Below are 12,047 nucleotides of genomic sequence, written 5' to 3' on the forward strand. Positions count from 1 at the left end.
GAGTTACTGTTGCTTTTCTGTCATCTTGAACCAGTCTGCCAATTCTCCTTTGACCTCTGACATCAACAAGACATTTTCATCCACACAACTGCCGCTCACTGGATATTTTCACAGCCCCTCTCTACATCATGCTGTGCCCCCCCAATTGAAACACCATTTTTTTTTTGTGCAGCCGTGATAGACGCGAAGGAGAGAGAGGGGCACCAATCAGTCGCTCAGAATACGTTTTACGGGAACTGTTCGGCGCCCCTCACTCTCCTCTGTGAGGCCTCTGTCTTGGTCGCGGTGCCGGCATTTCATGCTGAGCACCAAAATATGATGTCATATTTCGACGCTAAGCAGTGAAACAGCGTGCATCACGGCAGAGCAGGAAAACAGAGGACTCCCACCATAGGACTTCTGCAAGGTAAGTGAGCTACAAAGGAGGGAGAGGGGGTAGATAGCGAGAAGGAGGAAGAGGGAGTAAATAGTGAGAAGGGTAGATAGTGAGGATGGAGTAGATAGAGGGGGTAGATAGTGAGAAGGGGTAGATAGTAAGAAGGGAGGGAGAGGGGACAGATAGCGAGAAGGGAGGGAGATAGGGTAGATAGTGAGGTGGGTAGATAGTGAGAAGGGGGAGAGGGGGTAGGTAATGAGAAGGGAGAGAGAGTTGGCAGATGGTGAGAAGGGAGGGATAGAGGGTAGATAGTGAGGGGGTAGATAGTGAGAAGGGGAGAGAGGGGTAGATAGTGAGAAAGGAGGGTAGCAAGAATATTGAAAAAAAAAGTGTCAGAATGAGTGAGAGAATGAATGGATTGATGTGTGGATGCATTGTGTGAAAGAGTGAGAGAATAAATGATTGTGTGAATGAATTGTGTGAATGAAAGTGTGAATTAGTAAGAGACTGTAAAAGTGTTTGTGTGAATCATAGGTGTATAATTGACTTGTGGAAAGGCAAAGATGGCACAAACAGGATGTTTAAGCCTTGGGGACCAAGATGGAACAGGCAGGGTGTTTATGGGACAAAGATGTCATCCGCTTGGCTGGTTGCTGTGCAACCTGTGATCTATGCCTGTAATTTAGGGGATTTATCTATACCTTTAATGCTGATTTTTAATGTGAATTCCAATTGATCTATACCTGCAAAGCTGGGTTTTTGTGTTATTCTGTTGATCTATATCTGCTATGCTAAGTTTCCATACATTATTTTCAGACCTGCAAATACAGGGTTTGTATGTCTTATTCAGTTGATCAATACCTGTAGTGCTGTTTCCATGTGTTGTTTATTTGATCTATACCTCCAATGCTGAGTTTACATGTGATTTCCAGTTGATCTATACCTGCAATGCTGGGTTTGTGTGTTCTGTTAATCTATACCTTCAATGCTATGTTACCATGCAATATTTATGTATACCTGCAAATACAAGGTTTTTATGTTGTATTCAGTTGTACATGCTGTTTGCATGTGTTGGTTATTTGATCTATACCTGAACCACAGGGAGTAAGTAAAAGATAGGTGTGGTTTAGTGAATGAGGGGACAAAGGGACTCTGGGGATGATTATGGGGGAGAAGACCTCTCAAATTCACGATGCGGTCAGAAGGAGGGAAGACTGCACTGACTCTAACAGTCTTCCCCTAATCTACGGTCAGTGTCGCAATTTTTTGGTGTGGTAGCAAAGGGAGTGATTGCATTCTAGGGAGCTTGGAGTGGGTCCAAGGAAATGCTTGGGTAGGGTCCAATTTTTCCCAATATAAAATATATTGGCAGCAGGGTCTAATATTTATATATATATTGGCAGCAGGGTCTTATACTTATATATATTGGCAGCAGGGTCTAATATTAATATATATTGGCAGCAGGAGCTAATATTTATATATATTGGCTGCAGGGGCTAATATTAAAGAATGAAAAATAACTGCCAGTTCAAGTGTTATTTTTAAATCATATTTATATCAAGGTCTTTACTTCAAAGAGATAAGTACATAGTATGTGGTTAAAAATGCATGTCTAACGCATATATATGTATATGGTGTATATGTAGTGCTTTATAATTGCCCCCTCTACTTTGGTCTCTGTACGCCCATGGGCCCCCCTTTAAATATGAAAGCTGGAGACGCCACTGCTACATGCCTAAATGCATTGATTTGCTACCATGTGATTGGCTGATTAGCTATTTGTGTTAACAAGCAATTGGACAGGTGTACAGGGCCGGCACCACCTTTAGGCAATATATACCTGGGAGCTCACCAGGCCTAACCAGGAGTCTTCAGGTGAAGCAATGCTCTTCCGGGTCACTCGCCTCATTCTCTGGGTCAGTGGAGCCATACTCACTCTTTGCACTCCCACCCCATGTAATGTTTCCAGGTAGGGTGATATGAACACTTTAAAAACCTTTTCAAGAATATCCCTTTTTATACATAACCCCACATACTTTTGTTTATGTTTCTATTAATAGCCCATTTATTGTGTACATTGGTGTCAGCATATCTGTAATTATTTCACAGATACAAATATCGATTCACTGCCTACATGCACACAAGATACAGTTAATAGAATCACTGGTTGTTGATAGTCTGCTTGTGGAGTTCTTTTCTGTAAGCTATAACTATTAAAAATATATATTTTTTATTTTGAAGGTAATGTTCCACTTACTCAACACATCAACACATTTGTATTGAAAGTCAACATTAGATGCACAACATTAACATGTCAAAAAATAATCAGTATTTGCTTATTTTTTGTAATGTTATTAGTGAAATGCAATTGAAAATATTAAAAACAACAAAAACGTCTGGTTTGTAAAGCTTCATATGGATGAAATCAGCAAAAATGTTGTTCGTTGAATGGTATTCTTGTATTTTGCTATTAAGGGTATTGTAACTGGAGTATATTCCATTGCCATTTTAATTTTGTATTTTATTTTTTTGGTCGTTGCTATCAATTTTGAAAAGAGGTTTTAGTAGAAGGGTTAATTTCTTAAACTTATATTTCTCTTATGTGATGTGAAAAGAAAGGCTGTAATATAGATTGACTGAAATAATAAAAGACAAGAAGCTTCCCAATTTAAAACACTATATGCAAAATGTGTTCACCTACATGTATTCTCAGTGGAAGAATATAAGGAGAACAGAGCTGCGTCATGTTTAATCAGACCCTCCCTACATTGCTCTTTTCATGCATATCTTTCCAAACAGAGTGTATCTGGTCTGGAGTGCTGGTCATCTAGTCCAAGAGCAGAAAGATGACTCTATTACTAACACCTCACTACAATAGTAACTATTGACCAAGTGGTAACATGAGAGATGAAGATATAGTATCCAATTAAATCATCAGGATCAGAGGAGTGAATGCATTAACATATAGAAGGGTAGGTAGCAAGGTAATTCAGTAGTTAAGTGATAAAAAGCATGGAAGAGACAGAGGCCTGAAAGAGGAACTGAGGACAATCGTAAAATCCTGAGTAAGAAACATATTTCACAGTTGATAAGGAATGGAAATCGTGGTAATTAAAGAAAAAAAAAAAAAGCTTTTACGTGGGGATAAGAACAGGGTATATTGTAGAAGCAAAAAAGGAAACTAGGAATGGGGGACTGGAGAAAGAAGGGAATGTGATAGAACATTAGTCAGGCCAATATAAGATACAAAATAAAGATTCTAGTTTGGTTGTATGTTTTAACAGTACATAAAACACATTGTACAGAAAAATACTAAAACATATAATAATGTGATTATTTAAAAAGCAAAGATTGTTAAATGTGTTAAAAATGTACATCCTACAAAGCTCTTCATAGCTATTTGCCTATTTAACTGTCTCCCCGCTGCTCATCTGATGATCGTCACCTATCCTTATGTATACCTCTAATAATCATATATAAGACTTCTAAAGGGGTTGCCCTTATCATGTAAAATTATCTACCCCAGCGTATCCGACTCTCCCTTTGTCTCCAGTCCTTCAAAAAAAGTTAAAATCCATTTCTTCAGGAAATCCTGTAAACTTGAATTGTATAGCAATGCTGAATATGATGGCTCTAAAAAAATAAAATAATACCATACAATAAATGCCAGGTTCCTGCTGACTGGACCATTCCTTGGTTGTTATGTTTATAAGTCCACTGCTGTAACTTTGCATCAGAATCACTTTTATATACAATCTCCACTGAAAAGCGAAAAAGGGAACTTTATTATTGTATATTACAAATTTAAAGCAAAAGCATGTATTTTTTATAGAATTTCGAGGCAATTAGCAGTAACCTATTAGCAGTATAGGTGTACTTTAACTAAAGAATGCCCATACTATTCTTCCGTACCCATTTTAGTTTGATGACGCTCTAGGTTGTTTAGTCTGCTGGCAAATCACAATGCTGGACAGGTGTAGGCAGCCTTTAATAATGAACGTGCGTCACATTGCTTGTGTCAACACACAACAGACCAAGTAGTACCGTGTGCCAGGAAATAAGTAGAAGCTGCTGGGAAAATACCCTTTTTTCAGTGGTACAATTGGTACCAGTGATGCAAACTCACTATTATTTGTAGTCTTGAAAAAGTGCATTACAGCCTCTTCCATTTGCTGGTAGGGTGCTTATTTCATCCCCAAAATGCATACCTTTAGGTTTTGCATGTTGAACTTCACCTGTTATATGCATGACCCTTTTCAGCTATTCTATTATATTCATAGACTATATTGGAATGCTATTTTTGTAGCAAAAAAGTGGGCTATTTCTAAGCCATGCTATATAACAAGTTAGATAAAATATTTCACCTGTGCCAGTATGGACATGCCCAAGACTGAGATGCACACAAACTGAATGTATGTATGGAGGACTTTTTGTTTTTGGAGGACCTACCATAAGCATGCAGAATTGTCAGTCTAACGCCATTTAAAAAAAGAATCAATACATTTAAGTGTGAGGACAGAATTCTGAGACACTATATTGCATTTTCTTATTTACCAGAAAATCTTTAATTTCACCATCTCTCTAGTCTGCCTTATGAGCTTTCTATACAAGTACAAATAGATTCACCTGCTGTGTGGCTCAGCATAAAAAGCTTTTTCCGGGATCTCAGAAGTTCACTGCTATAGTAAAGGCCTGGTCTTTTATTTTATTAAATCTTTCCATAGAATGTGAATCAATTAGCCAGAACTAATAAAATGATTTTGACATCCACTAATATTATGCAGAGTACAACCATCTATCACAACAGAGCATTACAAACACACAAATTACTAAAATGCTTGTTGTAGTTATTAGGTGAATCTACATTTAACCTCTATGAAACATCTAAAATGCCAAGTCTAGGAATGTATTAATTAATCTCTAGTCTGCAGAAGCCTTAAGTATTTCAAGTCTGTAGTATCCCTAGGTATGAAGGGTCGCTTTTGCCCCATGAAATGTGAAGCATTTCTTGTAAGTGACCTCACCAGTTTACCAATGCTCCAATTCAACTCTTCTTGCTGGAGAAGGTTACCAAGATTGCCCCTTCATAATGCAAAGAGAAAACAGTTTAAAAAGTTCAACGCAAACACCCATAAGCTTTTGAACTGGTGGCATAGACAATAACACATTTCCATATCTATGCAGCAATATATTATTTTTCCAACAGGAAATCCAGTTCAATTTCTTCAGTGGTTGAAATAAGATCTAGGTGTTGAGCACCAGTTATAAAGGACCAGTGAGTCACATATCTGTGATAAACAAATATTCACTAGACGAATCCTAATATTACGGCAGAATATCTGCCCCTGAGAACCTTGATTAACCAATGTGGAGTGGATTCTTTTTCAACAAAAAACAAATTCCCCTCCAGGTCTGCAATCAAAAACCACCATAGAGATTCAAGTTTCTGTTTTCATCTTTTGTCTTTTTTTAAAACATACCTTAATTGTGTAAAATTCATTACCGACGTTCATAGAATGCATTTCAATGGAAGGGGACATGACTCGCTATTAAAATTAAGTGTTTAGTTAACTTAAATCCACCTGTAGTAGAACACAGGTTCCATAGCAGAGATTCAAAGTGCTGTAAAGCTGTTAGTAACAATGCCTTTATAGATAACTGGAATGAAAGATAGACAGACATATATTGATTTCCATTGCAGCTCTGAAAACAAAAATAAATCTGCTTTTATACATCAAGGGTCCCATTAAAAGTAAGTGCTTATAAAATATGTATACTTAAGAAATACATTATACAGTAACCTGTTAAGTATTTCAAAATCTGCCTAACCATTTCTAATGCATTGTTACTGGAACCTTGATCATAGTAAATGCAGCATCATCTAAATAGGAAACACTTGAACTTGCATTACGAAGGGCCCAGCCCTGGTGGTATATCCTGCAATAAAGGCTGTTGGTTCTACATAATGCATAGCAAATCAGGTGAGTACAGATGTGTCATCTTATTGCAATGTAAACAAAACTATTTAGTGAGTATCCCCATAACACCTGAATATGTTTCAGTTTTGGTTTTTTTAATATCTTTTATAGCTATTAATGATAGTGTTGATTTGTCTTCAATAAAATGAAAGCTATACGAAAAGAAAAAGGTTGGAAGCCTGGGGAAAAATAAATACATAACCATACTAAACATACTAAAGGAGTAAGTGAATCTATAAGACAAAGGTGCAGAGGTAAAGAACTGTGAACAAGAGGCACCTTCAGATAAATAAAGGTGTGTGAATATACAGAGATGGATTTCAAGAGATTTACTTAGAATAATTCTTAATTGAATTAGTTAGCTGCACATTTCTAAGTTTGAACTCTAGACTTCTATGTGGCTGGATCTTGTTGCAGGCATCTCTCTCCATCCAGTGTTACTGGACCAGCAGTCACTTCCACAATGTTAGGAGACTGCACGAGTTACACCAGCGTCACTAATCGAGGTGATTCACAGGCAGATAATTGCGATCCTCATCACATTAAAATAAATGGAACACTCATTCGGCAGCTAATAGAAAATCGTGACTGCACTTCATTCACTGCAACAGTCAACGTTTATTAAAGCAGAAGTTCGACAAAATACGAACCCATGTAAGAATGGATTAGACTCCAGTGTGTATGTGTGGTTGGTACATGATAATAGCAGGGTAGGCAGAAAATTCTCTGCACCCTAACTGTAAGAAGGGGATATTTAAAGGGACCGCATGCAAAAAATGACGATTCGCTTGAGGGAATGTGGTGGGTTTGTCATCTCCGTACTGCATGCAGTGGGGGTAGTCGGGGTGCAGTAGCACCAGGTCTCGCTACTGGAGTCAAGCTATCAGACAGTTTCAAATCAGTGGTCATGCCATCAGACGCTTTTTCTTAAGATTAGCAAAATGTACCTTAGACCTGGAAATGTGATAATAATCATATAATGTTACAATTTTTAGTGGATTTTGCAGAGTTCTCACACAAATATATCTCCCTGCAAAATTAGATACGTTTATTAAACAAATTAAAGGTAAATATCCGCTCATTTCTAGCAAATTACCTTTTATAACATTTCTGCATATATTACAAAATTCCACCGTTGGACCAACACATTTACACTGCACATATCTCACACACACACACCCCTATATAATATCTTACAATATGGTGCATTTTTACTGTGGAAATTTAAAGATATAGCACCCCAAATAGCAGTGCAGTACTTGATAAATGTCATATTTCAACATTCTACATGGAATAAAAAAAAATTCCCCCATTGGACCAATACAGTTACACTGCAGATATCTCAAACACAACCCCCTCTATTATTTCTGAGAATATGGTGCATTTTTACTGTGGAAATTTAAAGCTATAGCGCCCCAAATATCCTCCCAGTAGACAGCAACTGGCATTTTTCAGCATTCTACAGAGGGTTAAAAAAAAATTCCCCATTGGACCAATACAGTTACACTGCACATATCTCAAACACAACCCCCTCTATTATTTCTGAGAATATGGTGCATTTTTACTGTGGAAATTTAAAGCTATAGCGCCCCAAATATCATCCCAGTAGACAGCAACTGGCATTTTTCAGCATTCTACAGAGGGTTAAAAAAAATTCCCCCATTGGACCAATACAGTTACACTGCAGATATCTCAAACACATGCCCCTCTATTATTTCTGAGAATATGGTGCATTTTTACTGTGGAAATTTAAAGCTATAGCACCCCAAATATCATCCCAGTAGACAGCAACTGGCATTTTTCAGCATTCTACAGAGGGTTAAAAAAAATTTCCCCATTGGACCAATACAGTTACACTGCAGATATCTCAAACACATGCCCCTCTATTATTTCTAAGAATATGGTGCATGTTTACTGTGGAAATTTAAAGCTATAGCGCCCCAAATATCCCAGGAGAAAGCAACTGGCATTTTTCAGCATTCTATAGAAGGTTAAAAAAAAATTCCCCATTGGACCAATACAGTTACACTGCACATATCTCAAACACATGCCCCTCTATTATTTCTGAGAATATGGTGCATTTTTACTGTGGAAATTTAAAGCTATAGTGCCCCAAATATCATCCCAGTAGACAGCAACTGGCATTTTTCAGCATTCTACAGAGGGTTAAAAAAAATTCCCCCATTGGACCAATACAGTTACACTGCAGATATCTCAAACACATGCCCTTCTATTATTTCTGAGAATATGATGCATTTTTACTGTGGAAATTTAAAGCTATAGTGCCCCAAATATCATCCCAGTACACAGCAACTGGCATTTTTCAGCATTCTACAGAGGGTTAAAAAAAAATTTCCCCATTGGACCAATACAGTTACACTGCACATATCTCAAACACATGCCCCTCTATTATTTCTGAGAATATGGTGCATTTTTACTGTGGAAATTTAAAGCTATAGCGCCCCAAATATTAGCCCAATTCATAGCAAATGGGATTTTTGCAGTGTACCTGTGTTGGTCCAATTGGTAATTTTTTGTAGAATGCTGAAAAATGCCAGTTGCTGTCTACTGGGATGATATTTGGGGCACTATAGCTTTAAATTTCCACAGTAAAAATGCACCATATTCTCAGAAATAATAGAGGGGCATGTGTTTGATATATCTGCAGTGTAACTGTATTGGTCCAATGGGGGAATTTTTTTTAACCCTCTGTAGAATGCTGAAAAATGCCAGTTGCTGTCTACTGGGATGATATTTGAGGCGCTATAGCTTTAAATTTCCGCAGTAAAAATGCACCATATTCTCAGAAATAATAGAGGGGGTTGTGTTTGAGATATGTGCAGTGTAACTGTATTGGTCCAATGGGGAATTTTTGTTTTTTAACCCTCTGTAGAATGCTGAAAAATGCCAGTTGCTGTGTACTGGGATGATATTTGGGGCACTATAGCTTTAAATTTCCACAGTAAAAATGCATCATATTCTCAGAAATAATAGAGGGGCATGTGTTTGAGATATCTGCAGTGTAACTGTATTGGTCCAATGGGGGAATTTTTTTTAACCCTCTGTAGAATGCTGAAAAATGCCAGTTGCTGTCTACTGGGATGATATTTGGGGCACTATAGCTTTAAATTTCCACAGTAAAAATGCACCATATTCTCAGAAATAATAGAGGGGGTTGTGTTTGAGATATGTGCAGTGTAACTGTATTGGTCCAATGGGGAATTTTTTTTTTAACCCTCTGTAGAATGCTGAAAAATGCCAGTTGCTGTCTCCTGGGATGATATTTGGGGCACTATAGCTCTAAATTTCCACAGTAAAAATGCACCATATTCTCAGAAATAATAGAGGGGCATGTGTTTGAGATATCTGCAGTGTAACTGTATTGGTCCAATGGGGAATTTTTTTTTAACTCTCTGTAGAATGCTGAAAAATGCCAGTTGCTGTCTACTGGGATGATATTTGGGGCGCTATAGCTTTAAATTTCCACAGTAAAAATGCACCATATTCTCAGAAATAATAGAGGGGCATGTGTTTGAGATATCTGCAGTGTAACTGTATTGGTCCAATGGGGGAATTTTTTTTAATTCCATGTAGAATGTTGAAATATGACATTTATCAAGTACTGCACTGCTATTTGGGGTGCTATATCTTTAAATTTCCACAGTAAAAATGCACCATATTGTAAGATATTATATAGGGGTGTGTGTGTGAGATATGTGCAGTGTAAATGTGTTGGTCCAACGGTGGAATTTTGTAATATATGCAGAAATGTTATAAAAGGTAATTTGCTAGAAATGAGCAAATTAATTTGTTTAATAAACGTATCTAATTTTGCAGGGAGATATATTTGTGTGAGAACTCTGCAAAACCCACTAAAAATTGTAACATTATATGATTATTATCACATTTCCAGGTCTAAGGCACCTTTTGCTAATCTTAAGAAAAAGCGTCTGATGGCATGACCACTGATTTGAAACTGTCTGATAGCTTGACTCCAGTCTCTAAAACCGCGCAGGCGCCCCCTGCTCCTTACCGCAGCACACCCGGCAGCTTTATAGAGAGAAGTAGAGCGATGTACACCACATTCACGCTTAATGACAAACCAAATAAATCGATCCCTCTCTCTCTCCACCCCCGATCTCACCATCACCCCGAATGAGCTGGAGTACTGCATGCTGGGGAACTCCGGGAACACTGCGCGTCTCCGTGTATTTGGTGCGCGTGCACAACAGCATCAGTAGCCGTGAAGCTCGCCCCCGCCAGAGACCCTCCTCCATTCAAAGCAGCCAGGATCCTGTTGTCAGCGAGCCGCTGCAGCAGCCTCTCCGCACCTGCAGCTCCAGCATCCTCTGCAGGGTCAGTGCTGGCAAGGAACCCCCTTCAACCCCGAAGCCAGAGCCTTTTCACTGACTCCAGGTACATAACCCAAAGCCTTTGTGAATGGCATCCTGCAAGTCTCTCCCCTTATGGCTACTGGATTCCAAACAACTTGCCACTTAACGGATTTGAAACCCCCCAAAGCTCTTTCTTCTTCTGAAACACGAACCCCAGAGCTTGGATCTATTTTTTTTAGTGTACTGATTTTGTAGCAGATGTTGCCCATAGAACATGATGTTGATGGCTACATAATGGCATGTGTACTGCTACACTCGTTTGATGTTATGTCAGTTTCAGCCGTGGAATGGCAGTCCCACTCGTGTTTTTGTGCACTGCATGTCTGATACAAATCGAATGATTAGAAAGGATCTATAAGCTGCCCATGTAGCACGTGATACTGGTGATACATTGTTGCAAAGGTTCTATACAATGTTTCCAATACCTACAGACTTCAGTTCTGTCTTTATGGACCCTGCATGCAGACACACTGTGACTTGAATCAACTGTGGTTGCCTAGTGATTCCTCTTCTTTTCCTTTCTGCTTCTTAATAATGCTATTTTCCTATCTCAGGTACTTGATTTAAGATCTTCTTCAGAACAACCATGGATTCCAAAATGCTGTTCTGCGCAAAGAAAATAGTATTGTTCCTCACGCTGGTAGTATGGGAGTCATCAAGGTGAGGAGATATTTTTATCTTTCTACCACTAAAGACATAACTTAGTTTATTTTTATCTGCTTCAGCAATTTTTGTCTGAAAAGCAACCAGTTACAGAAAATCACATTGGTTGCCATATCATTTTGTTGACATCTGCTTTATTTTAGTTTGTTATTTAGTTGTGGTTGCTATTATTATTATTATTTTTATCATTTTTACTACAGCAAATAGTAACCATTTCACGTTATAATTGCCATGTCAGTTGGGGTTGCACTTTTTACATTTCTATGCAAAATATCATAAAAACCTCTGTGCATACTATTTGCCCCTGCCATGTGCTCATTACATAGCAGTTAAATTACTATACTACCAAAAGCACATACAATGCACAAAGAGTAGAACAGACCTTCCATATTTCTAATACTTCAGACTATTGTATACTATAGTGTTGAAATCAGCACATTCTAGAAAAGGAACCTTCTAATTTGGATTGTCCTAGACAGAGTACTGGTTTGAACCATGCTAAGTGATGATAGCTTTGTTGGAAATTGTCTTTGCTCTTGTACAACAGAATGCGAATGCTGCCAACCTCTAGATGGGGGTAGTGGACAAAGCCAGCTTGTAATATTATAGACTAATTCTTGGTTTGTTATGTTCTGT

At 38.1% G+C, this 12,047-nt stretch overlaps 1 protein-coding gene across 1 annotated transcript in view; it reads left to right on the forward strand.

The window, feature by feature from the left end:
* The first annotated feature begins 11,334 nt into the window (after positions 1–11,334).
* The window catches only part of LOC149283258 (gamma-aminobutyric acid receptor subunit alpha-2-like), a 41,257-nt gene continuing 40,544 nt past the window's right edge, over positions 11,335–12,047 (forward strand). Inside the window, exon 1 of the mRNA XM_089497755.1 lies at positions 11,335–11,408. Within this exon, the coding sequence (XP_089353881.1) occupies positions 11,335–11,408 (74 nt within the window). The remainder of the gene's footprint in view (positions 11,409–12,047) is intronic.

Source organism: Sceloporus occidentalis, unplaced genomic scaffold (assembly GCF_023333645.1).
Source record: "Sceloporus occidentalis isolate IW3139 unplaced genomic scaffold, rSceOcc1.0.p SCAF_107, whole genome shotgun sequence".
Lineage (NCBI taxonomy): Eukaryota > Metazoa > Chordata > Lepidosauria > Squamata > Phrynosomatidae > Sceloporus > Sceloporus occidentalis.